Below are 23,849 nucleotides of genomic sequence, written 5' to 3' on the forward strand. Positions count from 1 at the left end.
TTCAAGTTTTTTTGTTGTTATTGATGTATTCGGCGGGAGGGATGTCATCCACGGCCGGCTGTCCTGCACGTCGTCAGCGTCACTGGCCAGGAATGCGGTCGTGAGGTCGGGCGATGGAGATGCTTGGGACCTGAGCAACTGCCTGCAGTCCGGTGCCCTCGGGAGTGCTGGTCGCAACTGGAAGACGTGTCGGCGCTAGCGACGGATCGTCGTGCCGACGGCATCGTTGCTGTTGCGGGGCCGGTACTGAGGTGAAGTCTAGCCGGACAGTGCAGCAGTGTCGACCAGCGGCGGTGTCGTGGTGCAAGGACATTATGGTCGTGCGATATCATTTTTTTGTTAAAGCTTGTGTAGCTATTTTTTTATTTCGGGGTATGGTTTGATTTAAGGTTGGGGGAATGTGGGGGTGCTGACACCCCCCCTGTAAAGTTGTCTGCGCCGCGTGGCACACGTGTCTCGCCCCAGGGCGTTATTTCGGTGGTGACCACCACCGGGCGATAGATGGCGTTGTGTTCGCTCTGAGTACCACTGTTGGTAGAGTGGCAGCGCCGGTGGTGGCCCCTGGCGGAAGGCGGGCCTTGGTGGTGGGCGAGCGTTGAGCGAGTCTCTTCTGCGCGTGGCGGCTGCCGCGAACGGTTGTCTGTAGCGCGGGTCCCCGGTGCTCGGCACCGCGGGCTTCGCGCCGGGGTCCCGCGTGTAAGGTCAGGCGTTGGCGACGCCGCCTTGGGTATGTGCTAGTGTGTTGGGTGTGTTAGTGTGGGTTTATCATGTTATTGTGTGTTTAGTGTGTCCCTGCGTTATGTTGTTTGTATGGTAGCGTGTTAGTTGAAATTGGTGTATCATTCGGCGGACGATATCGTCGTCTAAATTAGTTAATAAATGTATGTATGTTGTGTGCTTTGTACCGACCGCGTCAACTGTGTCCGTCACTCCAAGAGCGTGGCGTGGCGGTGCGCGCGTTCGCCTCGCCGAGACCCCACACGTTGTACTCAAATGGCATATGGTGTGGAACATGGAGATTGAAGCTTAATACTTCAAAGAACATTTAGCAACGAAAAAGAACCCTCGGCATTTTCTTAAACTATTATTAATTCTTATAATAAAAAACAACAATCAAGTATTTAGGTCTTACAATTCCAAATGGTTTAACCTGAGAAACACATATTAAAAATGTTTGCAGCAACGCACTCAAACAGCTCGCATTTTTTAAACGAAAATAGCATCGTACGTCATCGACCATAAAATTAACTGTATACAAAGCTCTAGTCAGACCGAAATTAGTATACGTGGATCTGATCTCAAGCCCGCACCAAAAGTACTCAATCAGGAAATCACAAAGAGTGCGAAATTCGACCTTGAGGGTTATATACACCACATACTCGTGTTTTTACAGGATGTCCTTTCCTGGTGACAGGGCAAAATTTTAAAAACTAGCTCATCGCAGAACTGTATCTCGCATGAAATATCTATATCAGCAGTACTACGGTCAACACAAAATAACGCATGAAAGCTACTTAACTGAGCCCCCAGCGCGGTCTGCCCTATAAACCACAACAAAACAACCAAGGAGCGCCCCGCCGCAGTGGTCTAGTGGCTAAGGTACCCGGCTGCTGACCTGCAAATCGCGGGATCGAATCCCGGCAGCGGCGGCTACATTTCCGCTGGAGGCGGCAATGTTGTAGCCCCGTGTGCTCAGATTTGGGTGCACGTAAAAAAAAAAAACCCAGGTGGTCGAAATTTCCGAAGCCCTCTACTATGGCGTCTCTCATAATCATATGGTGGTTTTTGGACGTTAAATCCCACATATCAATGAAACAATCAAGGAGCGGCTTAGCAATCCTAAAATACCTCAGTATTCTCTTTTCCCACATGCAATCAGCTTTTCCCACATGTTTATTAATTAATTTATTTATTTAATACTGTAAGCCTTTCTCAGGCTCATACAGGGTGGGCGAGCAAATATACACAGTCGCGTACAAACCAGGCAATATCGCACATAGTGGAAGAAACAGAATCACAAGATGATGGTGAAAAAAAAAAAAAAAACTTGAACGATGAAAGCAATTGTACAAAATCATGGACAGGTCACAAAACATCGAGGTATCAGCAGGGGGTACAGTGATCAGTGTGTTCGGAAGCGCTCACAAACATCAAAAAACAAAAGTTGCTTTTAGTCTTCATAAAACAGGCTTACCACATTCCGAACAAATGGATCTGCAGAGGAAAGATTAACGCATTCACGTGGCAATTTGTTCCACTCTGCCACTGCTGACGGGAAGAATGAATATATAAAAGCGTCACAGCGTGACATAAATGGTCTGATGCACTTATTGTGGTTGGTACGAAGGGAGTGATAGTTAGGCGGCTTTATATAGTTGTCTTTATCTATGTTTAAACCGTTGTGATACAAAAGAAAAATAAACTTTAAGGAAGAGACACGGCGACGGGCTGCAAGGGTCGGCAAGCATGCCCACCTGCGCAGCTCAGTGACACTGTCATGCCTCGAATACTTAGAATAGATAAAGCGAAGGGCCTTGCGTTGGACCATTTCTAATTTGTCGGAAAGATATTTTTGGTGGGGGTTCCAAACAATGCTGGCGTACTCGAGGATCGGCTTTATGAGAGATTTATATGCTGTCAGTTTTACATTAGAAAGCGCCAATGCAAGTTTTCGACGCAGGAACCCTAGCTGGCGATAGGCTTTTGTGTATGTGCTGCTTATATGTGCATCCCACTTCAGTTTACTTGTGAAGGTAACGCCCAAGTATTTAACAGCGTCGTTTCTTGCAATGTTTGTGCCGACCAAATTGTAACTAAAATGCTGGATTGTTTTTCTGCGAGTTATGCTAAGGCAAGCTGTTTTTGACACGTTAATTTCCATTTCCCACTCAAGGCACCAACATGCAATATTAGCTAGTGTGGTATTAAGTCTAAGCTGGTCATCAGTTGTGCGGACAGTGGTGTAGATCACGCAGTCGTCAGCGAATAATCTCATTTTAACGTTAGGCTCAAGGCACATATAGATATCATTAACATATATTAGGAACAAGATGGGTCCTAAAACGAAACCTTGTGGTACTCCGGCAAAAACTTCCAATGAATCAGAGGTTGTGTTGTTTACAGTTACATACTGGCTTCGATTTGATGGATACATTTTTATCCATGCTATTATGTTACTGTTAATACCAATAGACACAAGTTTGTCAATCAATTTAATGTGAGGCACCTTATCAAAAGCTTTGGCAAAGTCTATAAATATGGAGTCGGTTTGCAATTGTGAGTTAATAGTAGTTACGAAGTCATGCGTTATTTCCAAGAGTTGAGTAACGGTAGACAGGTTTTTACGGAATCCGTGCTGGTTTGGGTGCAATAAGTTGTTATCTTCTAAATAAGTAATTATTGCCTTGTTGATTACATGTTCCAATAATTTACAGCAGCAGCTAGTTAGCGAGATAGGCCTGAATGTTTCTATGGACAGCTTGCTCCCGCCTTTATAAATTGGAATTACCTTTGCACACAACCAGTCTGCAGGTAAAGAAGCTGTTAGCAGGGACGCTTTAAAAATTGCTTCAAGGAAGGGACATAGTTGCTCTGTGTAGCGTCGAAGGAATACATTTGAAATATTGTCAGGACCCACTGATTTCTTAACATCGATCTGCAACAGCAGGTTCAGAATACCTTCCGTAGTGACAACGAAATCGGGCATTAAAAAAGGATGCACCGGAGCAACAGGGCTGCTTGGTGCGCATGCACGTGTAAATACCGACTGAAAATACCTATTGAAAGCATAGGAAACGGCCTGCGCGCCCTTTACGATAGTACCCTCAATTTCTACTTCAGTTGTTGGGTTTTCAGGCCGAGCCAAGAAACGCCAAAATTTTTGCGGCTGATCCGTCATGAAGTGAGATAACGTATGTGAAAAAAAAGTTTATCTTGCATTTCTAATTTCCGTCTTAAGCTGAGATGCAAGTTCCTTTAAGATGATTGGATTCCTCTTTTTCTTGCGCATTCTCTGTACCCTTCTTTTAAGGTGAATAATACGGCGATTGATCCATGGTGTTTTTCTTTGTGTGCGTTTTAGTTTCGTTGAGATAAAATTTTGTTCACAGTACGTAATTATTTTTTTCAGTTGAATCCACATACCAATAACACCCTCACATTCCTCTAGAGAAAAAGTCTCTAGTGCTGTGTCAAGGTAATCAATAACACAAACATCATTAGCTCTGGTGTAGTCTTTCACGGCTATCCGTGAATTTGTGCCATCGGGTTTGATATTTAAGCACTCAAGGTTAAAAGTTATGATTAACATTTTGTGGTCAGATATCCCATCTTCTACAGTGGCTTTACCGGATAGGTTATCTGAAAGAAAAGCTAGGTCTAGCATGGAGCGAGTGTTTCCTTGAATTCGGGTTGGTTCCTGGACCAACTGGGACAATGAAAAATTGAACATTAAATTGTATAATAGCTTGCTGTTGGCGGTATTTCTAGTACTTGTTAAGTTTTCCCAGTCAATAGCGAGATTTAAATCTCCAGTAAGTATTAATTTGGTACAGGGGGTAACCTTATCAACCAGATAGTCATGTATTTGTAAAAGGTAATCATCAGACGCATTTGGCTTTCTGTAGATGCCACCGATCAGTACTGGAGCATCGTGAGCAAATATTGTGCACCAAACGCTTTCGTGATTTGCGATACCCTTTTCTCTACGATATTGCAAACCACGTTTTATTGCAATGGCGACCCCGCCCCCGCGACCGTCACGATATGACCGAAGTAGGCAGTATGAAGAAGGAACAATTTCAAAATCAAGAATGTCTGGGTGCAGCCACGTTTCAGTTATCACGACAATATCAGGAGTGTACGAAAATAACAATTCTTCTAGCTTCTCAGTTTTGTTAACAATGCTACGGGCATTCAAACATACCAATGAAAACGGTGTGGCGGCTTACGGGTGTCACGCGTTGCTTTTCGCGCGACCATCGTGACGAGCCCTTCTCAGGGAAACTCTTGCATTTTTTGCTTCATTCCATTTGTACAAGTCGTCATCTATCTTTAGTTTATCGAATACAAGAGTGACCTTAGCACCATTGTCCCGATCTTCCTTTGCTGATTGCCATAGTTTTTTGCGCAGGTCCTGAACTCGTGCGGAAAAGTCTTCGGATATCGATATCGCTGTTCCCTTCAGTTTGCCGCAATTACGAAGGACTAACATTTTTTCAGAGAAATTGTACAGCTTAAGAATTACTGGCCTCTCTCGATTTTGTGTTTTCCTGCCAATTCGGTGCATGCGTACTACAGATGTAACATTCACCTTGAGGATGTCTTTAAAAATGCCCTTATCAATCCGTTGTTGTAAATCTGTATTTTGTTCGTTATCACCCTCTTCCACGCCATAGATTATTATGTTATTCCGGCGGCTCCTATTTTCCAAGTCTTCTACCTTAACTGATAGCTCTCGCACCAGTTTATTTGTTTCTACAGTCATCACCTCATGCTCGGCGAGTTTATCCTCGAATTGCTGTAGGCGAGCTAACTTTTTTTCTATGGCGGTTAATCTTTCCTGTACGTTGCCTACTGTAGTTTCTACGTGTTTTAAGTTTTCGGAAAGAGCAGTGAGCGCTTCATTGGTCTTTGTTTGTTCCTTTAGAATTTTCTTGAGGAGCTGGCTATTTAAGGTGGCTTCTGAACCAGACTCCGAGTCTGAGCGGGGTCCAGGGTTTAACTCCACATCACCTGATGTTAACAGCAGTAGCCTAATAACAAGCAAACAATCACACAATGAAGAAAGCAGACTCTGTGGGCCCGGCAGCACTAATAAAGTGAGCGAATCGTCTCTAATAGAGCAGACAGAATGTTTGTCACCCACCTGGACGAAAAAGTAGAAATTCATGAGCAACCGCCCGAACACGGTGCTGCCAAGCCCACTGAAAGACTGCTGAAGATGGCTCCGGGTTTTATGCTGAAGCTCAAGCGTGTCCGCTGACGTCACTCGGTTGACCACATGGTAGGGGAGGGGCACTTGAGGCGCTGCTTTCCATGATGGTTCTTCGTCGACGGGGCTGTCCGGCGCAGGCGCGACGATGTTTCCCTGCGGTGGGAAGAGTTCCGCCGGGCCAACGACGGAATCCACCCGCAGCAGGGCGATCTGGACGAAAAAGTAGAAATTCATGGGCAACCGCCCGAACACGGCACTGCCAAGCCCACTGAAAGACTGCTGAAGATGGCTCCGGGTTTTATGCTGAAGCTCAAGCGTGTCCGCTGACGTCACTCGGTTGACCACATGGTAGGGGAGGGGCACTTGAGGCGCTGCTTTCCATGCTGGTTCTTCGTCGACGGGGCTGCCCGGCGCAGGCGCGACGATGTTTCCCTGCGGTGGGAAGAGTTCCGCCGGGCTAACGACGGAATCCACCCGCAGCAGGGCGATCTGGACGAAAAAGTAGAAATTCATGAGCAACCGCCCGAACACGGTGCTGCCAAGCCCACGTTCAGTTTTTAAATTACCTTTGGTTTGATATGACATGTAAAGTTATGTTTATGCTGAACAGCGTTGTTGCCAGTTGATTTCTGCATTCACTTTTTTCATGCATAGTATAGAATTTATTTCATGTGTTTAATTATTGTATGTGCATGTTTTATCACTTATAGTGTTGTGTGTTTGTTATTGCAAAGGATATTTATTCTTTTTCTACTTCATTGCAGTTTACGTTTACTCTACGACTTTAGTTAGCGATAGTTACAATTTTTACTGTTAGTATTGTTTTTTTTAATAATGTTCCCACTCCTGCTTGGGGCCGAGTAGGGCCTGCAGTATTTGCAAATAAATAAAATTTGAAAAAAGAAAACACGAGTACAATGACATAGGCGGCTATGTTGACGTGTTTGTGCCTTTCTTGTGTGTGTTGTTATTGCTAGCAGCAGAACATCATACTGCATCCCATCCTACATTTATTATTTGTCATTTTACAGACATGAACAACCAGAGCCACTCTCACTCATGCTGGAATCTCCTTTTTTTCGTGTTTGGCTCGAACAAGTGGAGCTGCCGAGAGGCAACTTTGCCACCATTGCCAGTCGCTGATGGCTCACTATAAAACTCGCTGCTCCTCCTTTTTCTTCCTTACCCTCACTTTTCTTTCCCATCCTCTAGTTATGCATGGCTAGGCTACAGTAGGAATACATCCCACTTTCAGTGGTGCACACTCGCCAAGTTTTTGCAAACACCCTATGACCAAGCTCCGGCTTAAACATTTCTGCTACTGAAATGTGAAGAGGTACCATTGGCAGCCGTCACAGACACGTGGTGCGTGACTGTGACCAAGACAGAGTCTGACATGGACGATGTCTCCTCCCCTTCAAGCTCTCGCAGCCTGCCCTCGCACGCCTGGTAGTAGTCCTGCAGTTGGCTCGCTCTCAACTGAAAGTCGGCCACTTTGTCAGTCGGCTGAGCAGAGTCCTGAGCATAGCACACACGAAAAAGCGAAAGCTCAGCCGAAGCACAAAAATTGTTGGGCTATTGTAAATATTTAGTGCAACCTTGACTCTCCCAAACACACACATCCACCCGAGTAGCACACATCACACGCCACCTGTTTATTATCACTGCCAACTGTTTATTGCTACGATATGACCTTCTTATATATGTACAAATTAATGTGTAAAGGCAATAATTAACTGAGCTGCGCCTGTGAAAAGCCAACAGCACGTGAGGTATATAGCGACGCCATACAATAAGGAACACGTAAAAGATGAACCCGAAAAGCAGATAAATCAGCTAGAATAACTAAATTCTTGCCTCAATAAGAGATATCTTCTGTTGATGCAACACCAAGGAAGGCCCGCTAACACAGATATCCTTATTTTTTTCAATAATATATGCTTCCAACAACAGCAGACGTGCAGATAAATTCGAGCTTTTTCCAAAAACCTTCGTATCAGAGAATCGTGGTTTACAACCACATGCAACAATGTGTGACAGAAGATGTGCGTACTTATCTTCATTTTTCTTGACCTATAGAGCATGCTCCTATTGCCAGTCTTTGAGGCATCTCTCAGTAATGCATGAGAACGCCTTCGTTAAATGTTCCATGGGAGCTGTGTACTCCATTCCTTTATCCTGCTGTAACGTGTACATTGCTGATCACCGTTGCTTCCTAGCAATGCGAAGTCGCCCCCTTGAAATAAGCTGCCTACACGTATTGGTGGGTAGTTCATGTTTTGTGTCAATCAGCGCCCTTTTATGATACTTTATGGCCGTGCCAAAACACCGTAAGGGCACGCTTGGTGATGATTTCTCAAAAGGTGATGCTTGCCTTAGTGCACACTCGATAATTGGCGAGAAGGCTACAGCAGTCGAAGAAACAATTTCAAGTTATAGAAACCATGCGCTACCCCTTTTCCTCAGTTAGCACTAACTGAAGTTTTAACCTCTCTGGCTCGTACGTCTTGGCTGGCCTAGGGCTTTTACCGGAACGATTCTGTTGTAGTTACCGGCACACAAAGGTTACTGCAATTGTTGCCCAGTCTTCGTTTGCGAAAAGGACGCACTTTTCAGAGACAGCGATGTAACAACTGAGATGATTATTCGCGTTCAACTGTACCTGTGAGTACGTTTCGTGTGTCATTCGTGCGTGAGAAACGCTGGGCACATTTCGATATGCTTGCCATTCAGCGCATAACCTTCCATTTGACTTTGCGGCACAGCTGTGACTTTTGTTGCAAAGAATTATGGTTACTATGTATATTGTGCTTAATTTTCCATGATAACATGTCCACCAACATTTCTTTATTCTGTGCATTTCTTATTGTGCATTATGTTCCTAGTTGCGAAAATCGTTCAGTGTGCCCTTCTAGTCAGGTCATTGTAAACAGACAAATTAGGCGAATCAATATTATATATATATATATATATATATATATATATATATATATATATATATATATATATATATATATATATGTGACGCAGGAGGCGTGATGGCTGTACGATGAACTATTTATTTGTCTTCGTCTTCCTCCTTCTCTACCATTTCACCACACTTTTCTCGTGTGGTTCGTCACACGCTTCCCCCCTCCCCCGAGAGAGACGTAGATGCAGGGGCGGATGATATCGTTTTAAGTCTCCCGACATAAACGATGTCAGTCTGGCGACCGAGTGGAGCCACGCTGCGGTCGATCTCGTAGCTAACTGCCGAAATCTTGCGTATGATCGTATAGGGTCCTTCCATGATTGCGCTGAGTTTGCCGCGGTTCGGGTGCCAGGGTGTTTCATATAGAACAAAGTCTCCCACTTGAAGCTCTAATGGAAGGAACTTCTTGTCATATATGATCTTGTTTTTCTCGTGATATGCTATTGAATTGCGGACTGCGTTTGTATGAGCTGCCTACAGATTTTCGGTAACTCCTGGAAGAAGATAGGGATACGATGGTGTGCCATACATAAGAAAGCAGGGTGGGTAGCCTGCGACTTCGTGAGGCGTTCTATTGTACTCGTCGACAACGTCCGAGAGGAGACGCGGCCACGGTTTTCGGGTTTCATCGTTGATCTTGCATCGGAGGCGAATAACGATCGTCTCATTAGTGGTTCGGGTGCCAGGGTGTTTCATATAGAACAAAGTCTCCCACTTGAAGCTCTAATGGAAGGAACTTCTTGTCATATATAATCTTGTTTTTCTCGCGATATGCTATTGAATTGCGGACTGCGTTTGTATGAGCTGCCTACAGATTTTCGGTAACTCCTGGAAGAAGATAGGGATACGATGATGTGCCATACATAAGAAAGCAGGGTGGGTAGCCTGCGACTTCGTGAGGCGTTCTATTGTACTCGTCGACAACGTCCGAGAGGAGACGCGGCCACGGTTTTCGGGTTTCATCGTTGATCTTGCATCGGAGGCAAATAACGATCGTCTGATTAGTGCGCTCGTTTAGGCCATTACACTGCGGGCGTTGTGAGCTTGTTAAACGCTGATGAATATTGTTGTGCTTGAGGAACTGCTTAAATTTGCCGGCAGTGGATCCTGTGCCGCGGTCGGAAAGGAACTTTCGTGGCTTTCCAGCAGCGAAGATACTCTTCAGGCAAGAGATGTACGCGTCGCAAGTCTCATCCTTGTGTGTGAAAGCCCAGACATAACGGGTGGCATGATCAACGGCTAAGTGAATGAATCTTTTGGATGAGCCGTAGTTGCCAAAACCTCCGATAGTGTCCATGGCCAGAAGATCAAACGGTTGTTCCGCCTGTGGCAAAGACTCCAAGGAACCAAATCGTTTGTTCTTCGGTTTCTTGCAGCGCTGGCAGGTATCACAGTGCCATATGTACTCGCTCACGTCGGTGATGATGTCGGGCCAATAGTACTGTGGAGAGAGAAGCCGCAGCGTCTTCTTTACCCCGACATGACCGAAAGCGTCATGAGCTTTTTGGAGAAGAGAAGACCGGAGGGCAAAAGGCACATAGACTTTTCGTATTCCCCTGCGTGTCACTATACTCCGTCCATTCTCAATGGTATGCTTTCCGGGTGGCTTGTCGTTGTCATGCTCCTGCAGTTGCTCAGCAGATAGGAGTTGAACTACCGGGCTTCGAGATAGTGCATCAGCTTCAATGTTGTCAATGCCCTTTTGGTGTTTGATGTTCACGTCGTACATGGAGAGTTTCAAGGACCACCGGAAAAGTCGGCCTCGGGGATTCTTGATGCTTTTAAGCCATTGCAACGCTGCGTGATCTGTGATCACAGTGAAAGGTTTCCCGTGTAGATAGCAGTGCCATTTATCGATGGCATCAATAATTGCCAAACATTCGAGTTCTGTGATGGGGTAATTAATTTCGTGTTTTAGTAACTTCCGTGAATAGTATGCGATTGGGTGCTCTCTACCTTCATCATCAGCCTGCTTCAAGACGGCGCCTATACCTCTGTTGGATGCATTGCAGTATAGCACACAAGGCTTAGTGGCATCGTAGATGTTAAGGATTGGCTCTTCTGTCACGCATTTCTTGAGCTGAGTGAAAGCCAGTTCACACTCCGCATCCCAGTTCCAGGTGGCGTCTTTGCTGAGCAGGCGCGTCAGTGGGTGAGCGATTTGACTGAAGTGGTCGATGTATCGCCGGTAAACATTGACAGTGCCGAGAAAACGCTGCAACTCTTTAGGGCGTGATGGTGTCGGAAACCGTAAGATTGCGTCCACGTTGCTTTGCTTTGGAGTGACGGTGCCATGTGAAACTTTGTGTCCCAGGTACTCAATGGAGGTCCGAGCGAATTGACATTTCTTTAATTTCAGCTTGACGCCTTCGCTTTTGAAAGCTTTCAAAACGCCCTCCAGATGCCTCAGATGGTCTGAAAACGTGTCAGAGTAGACAACAATGTCATCGAAGTAATTCGTGACGTTCTGCAAACGGTGTTTTGGCCAATACGAATTTGACAGCCCGTTCGAAGGTGGCCAGAGCATTCCGAAGGCCAAAAGGCATGACGAGCCACTCGTAGTGACCGGTACGTGTGACAAACGCCGTTTTCGGAATGTCATCAGGGTGAATCTTCACGTGCCAGTAACCTGACGTTACGTCTAATGTCGAGAAGTATGTAGATTTCCCCAGAGAATCGAGAACGTCATCGATGCGAGGGATGGGCTGATAATCAGGCACCGTCAACTCGTTCAGCTTGCGGTAGTCGATGCAGAAGCGCGTGCGTCCTTCCCCTTTTTTCTCTGCCAGAAGTGCTGGCGCAGCGTATGGGGAGGTAGATAGTCGTATGACACCTTGCTTGAGAAGCTCATTGATCTGTCTGTCCATTTCAACGCTATCAGTTTCTGAGCATTGATAGGGAGCTCTACGAATGGGAACATTGTTGTTGAGATGAATGCGATGCATTTCGCCGTTGATGCACCCAATGTCTGTCTGTGACTTGGAAAAAATGTCATCGTACTTGTGGATAAGCTGCTTCAATGCCAACTGTTGAGTTTTATTTAGATGTAGTACATCACAAACTTCAACACCTTGCAAAGACGCGCCCTTGTTAACCGTGGTTTGGTTCTGTGTACGAGAATGGAGGATGTCTTTCCCTTGGCGTAGAGTCATAGTGTCAAGGTCCAGCGACAAGTTAAAGAGGCAAGCACTATCCAAGCCAAGAAGTAAGTTGTTCTTCATGCCTTGTAGAACATGAGCCTGAATTTCTCTTGTCACTTTTCCTATCTGTACCTTTAGATTAACGCGACCCAAAGTTTTGGTAGATGATGTGACTTGTTGAACTGAGATGCATGAATTCCTCATTATTTGCAGGTGAAGTGCCTTCAGCACTGCTTCGTTGATACAGGTAATCGTAGCTCTGGTATCAAGTGTAGCGCTGACAGGGTACCCGTTAATGAGGGCATCAAACTGAATTACATGAACTCTGGGTCGCCCTCCTCGTTTCCCTGGTTGGTGGAGAGGGCGGAAATGCTTGCGCGTCGTGGGCATTCATTATGCCAGTGCATCTGTCGGGGTAAGCCATCCATTGCGCAGTGTTTGCACTCACGCACGGGTGTTCGTACTCGGGAATTACTAGTTCTGTCACTTGTTACGTTAATTTGTGTATTCCGAGCTGGTGGAAAGCGATGTAACTTCATTCTCTGCATGGTTGACTCTACACGAAGTGGAGCTGTAAGCCATGCCTCTGGTGTAGACGAGGTAAGCCCAGCAAGCGCCATCTCCATATGCGCAGGAAGGCCGTCGATGAGCCCTGATATAAGGTGCATGTCCTTTAGGTCGGCGAGGCATCCGAGAGACATTTTTTCATTATAGTATTCCTTCAAGCTCTGGCCTGTTCGCAACCGGCAATGAATGAATTGGCGAAAAGGATCCGCGTCGCCGCTGGTAAAGCGTCCCTTCAAGAGTTCACATAAGCTCTCCCAAGACGCGTCTGTGTCGAAAACCTCGGTGAGAAACCATCGGAAAGCCTCACCTTCAAAGTAATCGGAGAAGTAGCACAGCTTGTCTCGCTCCGTCCATGCTGCGGCCGCAGTCTTCACCTCAAAGAGCCGGAGCCACTTGTCAAAGGGGACGTCCGTAGATGCTCCCGAGTACTTCGGGATGTTGATGACTTTCTTGGATGTGGCCATGATAAAGGGCACCATGATCCTGTCGACTAGTGTGACGCAGGAGGCGTGATGGCTGTACGATGAACCATTTATTTGTCTTCGTCTTCCTCCTTCTCTACCATTCCACCACACCGTTCTCGTGTGGTTCGTCACACACACACATATATATGTATATACATATACAATTTGTCGTATAGTTTTTCAGCGTTATCCTTTTTATTCTAGCGCTGTTTACTACACTGCTGAACATTCAAACTTGTGTTCACTACACTACAGCTGCCCACACAGCATTCCTTTTGATCTCGAGGTCGCGTGAATAAATCCCGGCTGTGGGGGCTGCATTTTCGGAGGAGGCGAAAATGCTGTAAGCCCGTATGCTCAGACTTATGTGCACGTAAAGAACACCAGATGGTCGAAATTCTCGGAACCTGTAACTATGGTGTCTCTCGTAATCATATGGTGGTTTTGCGACATTAAACCACACATGTCAATCAATCAATCAGGTTCATGGATACCAATTTTTATTTATGCGCTTAAGTTGCATGATGAGTATGTTAGTAGGCTTTTTTTAGATTATGATTACCCTGAATGTTTGTTTAGCACCTTCATCATTAGACATTCGGGAGTCTTTAGCCGTCAGGGAATAGTAAATATATGTATCAATGTGTTGTACACTTGAACACAAGTGAAGTTAGGTGAACAAGACCAATATTCTGCCCCGCGCGCATGTGTGTGTTAACATGTTAGCGAACATGCAAAGGTTCAATAGAAATGTTATTCTGTGGCTTGAGTATATCTCGGCCCACGTACGAAGAGTCACACTGTCATATGCTTGAACGTGGTCAATCAGACCTCGGAACTGTGCGTGGCTTTTACCATTAAAACGAATAGCTGTCTAGTGAAAATTATCGTAGTGAGTGACTCCGGTGAGATCTGTCCCAGCGGGAACTCGTATGACTATCGCTCAGTACACTCTAACCGCTGCACCAATATTCTCGTCGCCGAGCCAACTTACAACGCTCGCAGTCGTGATTCCGGCCCAAAATCTCACAGTGTCAAAACTCTGACAAACACCGCGACACATTTTCCCATGTGTAGACATTCACTGTAAAAGCGCCCAGGAAGCCATCTGGTATTACCAGATGGTCTGAAGTTAGCCGTTGTCTGTGGGCAACACGAGGCCTTACTGGTGACCGAGCTTAGAGATGCGCCGGAAGAGCATCGTAGTCGCAGCTTGGAAACGGCCCTTTTGTCAATGGTTAATAAGTCACTGACCACAAGTGAACGCCGAACATTGGTGAATGTACTTTCGAAGCACGTTTCTGCATTCGACTTTGCGCAAAAAGACCAAGCGCCCTTGATCCCTTCTTCTCGGACATGTCACACCATCAACACTGGTTTGGCCAATCCGATTAGACAAAAGCCATACCGTGTTTTGCCGAGCGGCGAATAATTAATGAGCAGGTGAACAAAATGATTCAAAACATAGTCATTCAAGAGTCAGCGAGTCCATGGGCAACCCCAGTAATTCTCGTTAAAAAGACGGATCCTGGAGATTTTGCGTCGATTAAAGCCGATTGAATGCTATAACAAAAAAAGACATGTACTCACTTCCACACATTGATGATGCCATAGACTGTCTACATTCGGCTTCTTACTTTTCCTCTGTAGACTTAAGATCGGGCTACTGGCAAATTCCCATGCATCCTGAAGATAAAGAAAAGACAGCCTTTGTAACCCCTGACGGCCCTTTCGAATTCAACGTGATGCCATTTGGATTGTGCAACGCACCGGCGACGTTCGAGCGATTTATGGACACTGTTCTTAGTGGCTTGAAGTGGCGCATTTGCATGTGCTTTCTCGACAACGTCGTCATTTTTGGCCGCACCTTCAGTGAACACAATTCCCGTCTGGATACTGTACTGACTTGCATAAGAAACGCTGGCCTGGTTCTTAACTCAAGGAAATGCCACTTCGGAGACCGACAAACCCTTGTTCTCGGACACCTAGTCGATCAGGATGGCATCCGTCCAGATCCCCAGAAGACAGCAGCTGTTGAAACATTCAGTGCGCCGCGCTCAGTTAAGGAGCTACGCAGTTTTCTTGGGCTTTGCTTCTATTTTCGTCGCTTTATACCTAAATTTGCCGATGTTGCGCATCCGCTAACATGTTTGCTACGGAAGAATATTCCCTACGAGTGGACTCCGGAATGCGACTCCTCTTTTCGTCAACTGAAGTTCCTCCTGACGTCGCGCCCTGTTCTACAACACTTCAATCCATCAGCTCCAATAGAACTGCACACGGATGCCAGCGGCATAGGAATTGGTTCCGTCCTAGTTCAACGTTATGATACTAATTGCGAGCATGTGATCGCATACGCAAGTCTTGAGCAGGCCCGAGCAGAATTACACTGTCACAGAACAAGAATGCCTCGCAGTAGTATTTGCGATTCAGCGGTTACGGTCTTACATATATGGACGCCCTTTTACAGTCGTCACCAATCACCACTCATTGTGTTGGCTCGTCAACCTTCGGGACCCTTGCGGCCGCCTAGCGCGCTGGGCACTTCGGCTCCAAGAGTATAACTTTTATGTCTCGTACAAAAGTGGTCCACGACACGCCGACGCAGATTGCCTTTCGCGCATGCCCCCGAGCTCTACAGAGTGTGACGCTGATGACCTCGACCACCTCGTAGCTTCTGTGTCACCAAAGTTTCCCGACCTCAGTACTTTCAAAGATGAACAGCGAAAGGACACCAGACTATCATCGCTCTGCACAGCTCCTACGGCATGCCATTTCTGTTTACGCGACGGACTCCTGTATAAGAAGAACTTTTCCAGCACTGGCGCACGTTTCCTCCTGGTAGTGCCGGAAAGCCTTCGGACAGCGATTTTAAGTGCTATGCACGACGATCCTACGTCCGGACATTTAGGTTCTGCGCGGACGCTTTACCGTGCTAAGGAACGCTTTTATTGGCTGGGAATGCGACAGTCAGTCGAGGTGTATGTGGCCAGCTGCACGCAGTGTCAACGCCACAAACGCCCATCTACTGCTCCGGCTGGTTTTCTACAGCCCTTACCACCTCCAAGCACACCTTTCCAACAACTGGGCATTGACCTCGTGTGCCCTTTTCCAAAGTCGGCTAAGGGCAATTGCTGGATAATTGCATGCGTTGATTACCTCACGCGTTACTGCGAGACGGCGGCCATACCAACCGCAACTGTAATGCCCTACGGGCCCTGAGGGTATTCTAATAAATAAATAAATAAATAAACTGCCAGTGACGTCTCTGTGTTCCTGCTGCAGCACGTTATCCTCCGACATGGTCCACCTCACGTGATCATCAGTGACAGCGAACGACAATTTACGGCAGATATAGTAGAAGAGCTGCTTCGATTGAGCGAGTCTCGCCTTCGTCACTCGCCGCCATACCATCCGCAAACAAATGGGCTCACGGAGCGCACCAACCAAACAATTGTAAACATGCTCTCTATGCATGCGGAATCCGACCACAAGAACTGGGATTACGTGCTACCATTTATAACGTACGCGTTCAACACCGCCAAGCACGAGACAACAGGCTATAGCCCCTTTTTCTTGATGTACGCACGACCGCCACAGCGCACACTCGACACAGTTTTGCCATTCTCGGCGCACGAGAACCTCTCAGTCGCTGAAATCCTTTGCCTTGAAGAAGAGGCAAGTCGTATTGCTCGTCTACGCACTTTGGCATCACAGGAAAAATCGAAGGCACGCTACGACGTCCGCCACCGGCCTGTAACTTACCATCCAGGCGACTTAGTGTGGCTCTGGACTCCGGTACGAAGACGCGGGTTATGCCAAAAGTTTTTGGCCACGTATGACGGACCGTTTGTTGTTCTCAACAAAATCACTGAAGTCAGGTACACAATAGCTCGCTTCACGAGAAGTGGTAGAAGAGCCGCTAAAACCCAAGCAGTCCATGTCGCTCGACTGAAGTTGTACACACTAAAGTGAATCAATTACCTCGCCCGGCGGGCTTCGTCTGCGATGGGAGGAATGTTGCGCATGCCTGGGAAGAAAACGAAGATGGGTGAACATGCTGGCTGCCCCAAGCTGGAGAAAGAAAGAAGACACGACACTGCGATCGTCAACCTGTTGGCCGCTCCGGTGCTTCTCATCGCGACCGAAATAAACGGCCCCTTCAGCCGTATACGTCCTGGTCCTCCTCGTGCGTAACAATATTGTGACAGCAGCACCGCTTAATATTTAAATCATGTCAGCGCGAAGAGACAAAAAAAAAAAGGTGCGTAAGTGGTGGGGGGGGGGAGAAAGAGTTCAAAAATTTCGGGAAGAGTTTGAACCCCCTCCTTAGCTACGCCATTGATTCGAGAGTATGTGCCCGAATCGCGAATCACCGTCTTGGCATGACAAATAGCAAAAACAAATAGGAGAATAACGCGCTCGACCGTGTACCGTCAGAAGCTATTTTAGGGCCAGCCACTGTATACAAACACAGACACAAATAAGTAGGCAAGAAACCACTAACGCTGCTTTCAATATCTTACAAAGCTACAGAAAATAAGTTGAAGTGATGTATTTTATGCCCACATTTCCTGCTCGGGTTAAAATAAGGCTAACGGTGACGCGTGGCAATTATTGCACGGCGGCGGCGGCGTGGTCCTTTTCGAGACTTCGGCAGCGGCGCACAGTCCTCGTTACATGCGGACTAATATACACCTATGCGAATGCTTAGGAATTTTCAATAATTTAAATTTAAACCAAAGCAAATTCAAATACTCTACTATTCGTTCGAATGTTCGAAGCATTCAAATATTTGCACAAGCCTAATTACACGAAAATGATTACTCGTAATCCATCAAATTTTCTTGTACGTAACTAAGAAATCATCGATTACCTTTTTGAAAGTAATACTCAGGACAATTTATTTATATTTTTCCGTAAATAATTTCAGGTAACCAATAACTTGTTTTTTTCCGAAATCAACTTTGAAATGGTGTTTCACCGCAGTTCTCGTCCCACAAAATATACAACCGCTCCGTATAAACCCCCCGTCAGCATTTATTTAAAAGCTTTTTTCACATTCACTTTCGCCTTAATTGAAACAGTGAAATGCAATGCTTTATAGAGGACATGGAGACTAACAGCATCTTCACCACCAACTGCATCGCCCTTAGACTGGAATGAATCGCACTTCGGCCCGAACTTAACTTAAAACGGAAGGCTGAATTTCAAGCACTTCTCCGAAAACACCGTGACTGCCTGACCATGTCATCCAGTGAGCTCAGCCACACTGCTTTGGTGCAGCACAAGATCAACTGAATTTTCTGTTCAGCATCGCCCGCGTAGAGTCTTTGCCTTTGAATGCGCAGGAATCACTAAGCAAGTTGATGACATGCTTAAGCATGGTATCATATCGCGCTCATCAAATCTGTGAACGTCTCTCGTAGTCCTTGTCAGAAAGAAAGACGGCACAATCTCTTTTTGTGTTGACTACCGACGGCTAAGCAATGTCACTAAACCTGACGTGTTGGCTATCTAACTTGAGAGACCTTTCGGATTGCCTCGCACGGTAGAGCCTAAGACTTCTAAGAATTCGACGTGACCATTGTTTACAAGTGTGGAAAGAAACACTCTGACGTCGACTGCCCATCTCGTGCCCCCGTCGAACCACCGCTGCCCGACGGCCTGAATGAGGACAGCTTCTTAGGAACAATAAGCGCAGACGACTTCACTGAGCAACAGTGAGCTGACGCGGAACTCACAAGCCTTGTGGAATACCTTGAGGGTAGCAGCACGACTGTTCCAAATATTTTCAAGAGAGGACAAGAGTCGTTCTTCCGAAACAGTTCTCTTAAAGAAGAACGTCTCGCCCCTTTAAGCCGACTACCTTCTCGTGGTTCCTTCAGCAATGAGACCTGAAGTACTTGAAGCTCTATACGACGACCTGACGGCAGGACTCCTTGGTGTTTCCCGTACGCTCGCAAGAATACAAGAAAAGTACCACAGGCCACAATATGCTGCCGACGTCACTCGTTACGTCAGGACTTGCCGCGACTGTCGGCGACAAAAGACACCGCCGACTAGGTCAGCTGGACTTCTCCAGTCCATCGAGCCACCTCGCCGAACGTTCTAGCAAATCGGCATCGACTTACTGGGGCCGTTCCCGACGTCGAATTTCGGGAAGCTACTAACTACCTCACACGCTACGCCGAGAAGACAAAGACCCTGCCTAAAGGCAGTGCCTCCTAGGTAGCAAGGTTCTTCATCGAGAACATTGGTCTGCTTTACGGAGCTCCACAAGTCCTCATTACTGATAGAGGTACAGCCTTTACGGTGGACACGACTCAGGCGATCCTGAGGCATAGCCAGACAAGTGACCGTCGGACCACTGCCTACCATCCACAGACCAACGGCCTCACAGAACATCTAGATAAGACCATCGCTGATATGCTGGCCATGTACGTCGATGTCGAACGCAAGACGTGGAATGAAATCCTCCCGTACGTGACCTTTACGTACAATACGACCGTCCGAGAAACGACGCAGATCACGCCATACAAATTGGTCTATGGAAGGAGCCTGGCAACGACGCTATCTTTCCAAACGTCGCTGATGAAAAGAACCTCGACGTCACCGGCTACCTTCAGCGCGCTGAATTGCCCACCTGCGCATCAAGAATCAGCCGGCAATCGACAGTCGCCGTTACAATCTTCGACGAAGCTTCGTGGAGTACCAGCCCGAGGACCGTGCCTGGGTATGGACGCCGATACACCGACTTGGGCTTAGTGAAAAATTTCTGTGACAGTCCTTTGGACCGCACAGAGTAGTTCGACGTCTCAGCCCACTTGACTACAAGGTTGTTCCCGACGGCATCGCGAACTTTCAATGGCGCCGTGCTCGACCAGAAGTCGTCCATGTCGTGCACCTCAAGCCATTTCATGCGCGAACCTGAGGACTGAATTGTGTTGTTGTTGCTGTGCTTTATCGCTTGTACTTATTATTTATTGTCTTTATTATTGTACCTTCGTCTTTTGTTTAAGCATCGGGACAATGCCTTTTTCAGAAGGGGGCAACGCCATGTTCCTTTCCTCAAGTTTTATTATCACCCCTTTACACTAGGCTCAGCGCAAACTGCACCTACGATGTTCGGACAGCTTCAAAGCTGTAGTAGATCGTTTTGTTAAGATTATGCCCACTTCCTGAACATTACATACTATTCTGGAACCTACGTCGCCGCTAGCAATAACGCTAGAATATTCGATGGCAAGTGTATAAATACCGACACGCTTTGCCGTTTGTCAGTTGATCGACGGCCGACGCAGCATACGTCGCTATCAGTGCAAGTGTGCTACCATAACCCTACTGTTCGTTTAGCGGGCATAGGTTCGCCCAAAGAAACAGTTTGATCTGATCATCTAGTCTCCTGCCTTCAGCCACGTCACGACACCGTGACAATGTGAGCACCTTTGCTACAACCATGGGTAAGTGGGGCGTGGAACTTTGTGTGTGTCGTTCTTTTCGGAGTGCTCAGTGTGTTACAAACGCTACAATTTGTGTCTCATACAACTCCACATTCAGAGTTCATGGATGTATGCACTGTTACGATGATGGCAATGTCACCAAAATGTACGACATTATTTTGTTTCTTAAACTGTACCTTATCACTGAGTTCTAGAAGGTCTCGACTAGCTATTTTAATTACTCCGATGAGCTAAAGTGTTCGAATTCTGGCAACTCTGAAACGTGACATGGTCCTACTTTGTTGGCCACCCTTCTCACAGTGTTCAACGTGGTAGTAGGGGAATGCTTCTTTTGATTGGCTCAGAAAAGTGAGCGATTCTGTGCACATACACTTTGCAGTGGCACGATTTTTTTATTACGCAAAGGAATGCTCTATGCATGAAATAAAAAATAGATTCAGCAGCAATGATGGCTAGCCATCAAAGAGCCCAGCATGGGGATGCTCAAATATTCATGCAAACGCCAGCCATACACCGCCCTACAACACAATGCACATAAGCCAATATTGGCTATTGGCATGTGGTTTATTCAAGCTGCCTACAAAAGCGCAACCACTAATTTTGCGTGGGTGGGTCAGCCCAGGATGTTTTCTATGTGAAGCCGGAGGGGGAAAGGGGTGCTTAAAATCACTCAGCGTCTGCTTGACTTTCATGATTCCATTCCCTTCTCCCAGGACACAGGGAGGCACGAGAGGGATATACCCCTTCCCCCCACATAATGGCATGGGCCCGCGGTGATGCCACTTACCAAACACCTGCTGACAGACGCCTCTGCGGGGCACATCACGGGTTAAAGATATGGCAAAGCACATAAAAGACTGATGTAAACTTGAAGTCTTGGAATGTCTTTTTTTTAATAATGTCAGGGCAAAACTAAACCTATTCAAATACTGCCTTTATAATTTCAAATATGTTTTCTGTTCTCGTTAGAATGACCAGGTTTAAGTTTTTCCAATGATATACTACGTTTTTGGGATTCATTGAATAAATATTGACTGCACTCGATAAGTTGGGTGGCTGATAGTGCATCCCCTTTTTTCCATTACACTGAACTCTACACAATACTCTACCCAACTATAATACCTATTAACACTAAGGATAATGAACTAAATAAATTAATAAATACTACTTGCAAACGCCATGATTGTTGCCAAGAGCTTTCCACCTGAGCATTGGATGGTTTTCACGGTTGATGATTGTGTGGGCCAAACACTGTCACCTGAGATCGCTGAAGGCAGACTTCAATTTCCTTCTGAATCTGCGGCAGCCACAGGCGGATCTCTGTCGACGATTGAAACTGCTCCTGCAAAGAAAGTTAGTCATGAAAGAACCATCTCACCAATGACTTCAGCGAGCTCAGAGCCAGATGACTTCAGCGAGCCAGAGCCAGTGAGTTCGCTGCAGCCTGGCGCTTTAGGGCCGTGCTACATGGAGCAATAATGCTCACAGAACGTTTGTGAGACACAATAAAAGTGAATTCATTTTATGGCAGATTTTAGCTTAGGCTCAGGGTACGAAAGAAATTGGCTTATCTTTATTGTTCAGACCTGTGCGGCATCCAAATTATAGTGAAATGTAACCTGATGTTGTTGACAATCTTCTGCAAAGTAAATTGAACCAATAATGACATGCTTCGGTCACAAATAACACAAACACAAGCATAGGAACACTCGACAACAAGCACAATCGGCTTGTCGACAAGCCCAAGCACAACGACAAGCTTGTGCTTGTTGTTAAGTGTTCCTTTACTTGAGTTTATGATATTTGCGGCCAAAGCATATCATTAAGCAAGCACCAACTAGGCCAACAAACAGTATTGTTAAAATTGACATCAATTGTGGTGATACCAACGAATTTGACACATTATACCGCATTAACCTTTAACTCATTTGTGTTGTATGGTCCACTGACTTTTGCATGGCTTGAACGCACAGGGTGGTTGGTGTGAACAGTTTGATATAATACTGACCAGTGTGGATCTGTATATCAGCGGCTGGTCACCTGTATGCGTCAGTGCTTCATAGAGTGCCATTTCCACTGCATGTTCACTCGCATGTGATATTGTGTGCAGTGCATAACCATTACAGCGGGCCAATGTGTGCTGTAGCGGACACCATTGTTATGAAATGAGTTTCGGGGAGCCGGCTTCTGAGTGGTGTTAGAGACAATGACTAGGGCAGCAAGAAAGTGGACGCAACTTGCACGGCACACAAACATATATTCCAATGCAAGAAGGCACAAACAACAAAAACACGAAGCATGGAAATACAAGGAACACAAGAAGCGTCTTTAGAAGGAGTTCACAAAGCCGGTGCCCTTGCGTGTTTGGGGCTCCACGAAGCAGTCGTGGCGATGCTGCTGGACGAGAAGAGCCAGGAAGGTTGTTGCAGGGTCCGCGCCCGCTGGGCACCGGAGCAGACGACATGCCGCGTACGAAGTCCTTCGGGCGTTTACATTCGATGAGGTGCCTCCGGCAATGTTGTCCTCCCGAACATGGACCTCCGGCCAGGCCAATGCGCCTTCCTCTCTCAAGCTTCTGGCTCCGTCTGCTCAGCCAACGTGGCCACTTCTTTCTTCTTTTGCGCGCGACTTGAGCAAATGTGCAGCGAGTAGATACTGTAGATGAATGCATGTGCGTGCGCGTTTTTGCCACCACTTCGTTGTCTTCTTAGCTGCGTCAGGGGACTTTATCACAAGTGCATGTGATGGCTAAGACCAGAGGACTAATTGTAATTACCAGATTAGCTAAATTAGGTGTCACAATAATGAGACTTTGCTGCATTTTAATTGAAGAATGAAGAACGTGAACAAGTGAGATGCAGGCAAACGAACAGAAAATGGATGTCTGCTTGTGCCGTCACTTGTGTCTAACTAGTCTGCGCTTTATGCACTATACTTCCCCCAAACCAACATGCCCATTTTTCTCTTCTGACAAAAGAATAGAGCTTAACCTCTTAACTTTTTTGAATAAGTACAGCTGTTCCTTGTCAAAGAGTACTAAGCCATTTTCGGTAAATGTGGCTCGTCCCATTCAGATAATTATTTATTCATGAGTGTTTTGAATGAGACTTGCTCATTTTTAGGCTACTTCATGTGTAGCTTTGCAGATGGCAGTATTTGCTTGACAATTCCTTTACCTTGAACTGCTACTTCACGCTTTGTCCTGACTTTAGAAAATGTTGTCGATGAAAGCGGCGCATGCGATGCTTGTGCACCGTCGCAGAAAATAACCCCTTCTTTGTCGCACAGCTTTTCATCGAAATATTTGGA

At 46.3% G+C, this 23,849-nt stretch overlaps 1 protein-coding gene across 5 annotated transcripts in view; it reads right to left on the bottom strand.

Annotated features, from left to right (window-relative positions):
- The window catches only part of LOC142761673 (uncharacterized), a 134,804-nt gene that overhangs the window by 102,794 nt on the left and 8,161 nt on the right, over window positions 1–23,849 (bottom strand). For 2 of the 5 annotated variants that reach the window (XM_075882875.1, XM_075882876.1), the window contains exons 3-5: window positions 21,799–21,882; window positions 14,668–14,763; window positions 7,276–7,453 (exon numbers count right to left, since the gene is read on the bottom strand). In XM_075882875.1, the coding sequence (XP_075738990.1) occupies window positions 7,276–7,453; window positions 14,668–14,763; window positions 21,799–21,882 (358 nt within the window). Of the gene's footprint in view, window positions 1–5,866; window positions 7,242–7,275; window positions 7,454–14,667; window positions 14,764–21,798; window positions 21,883–23,849 lie in introns of those variants that run through there. The other 3 variants (XM_075882878.1, XM_075882877.1, XM_075882874.1) reach the window with 3 other exon arrangements.

This window comes from Rhipicephalus microplus, unplaced genomic scaffold (genome assembly GCF_043290135.1).
Source record: "Rhipicephalus microplus isolate Deutch F79 unplaced genomic scaffold, USDA_Rmic scaffold_14, whole genome shotgun sequence".
In the NCBI taxonomy this organism is placed as follows: domain Eukaryota; kingdom Metazoa; phylum Arthropoda; class Arachnida; order Ixodida; family Ixodidae; genus Rhipicephalus; species Rhipicephalus microplus.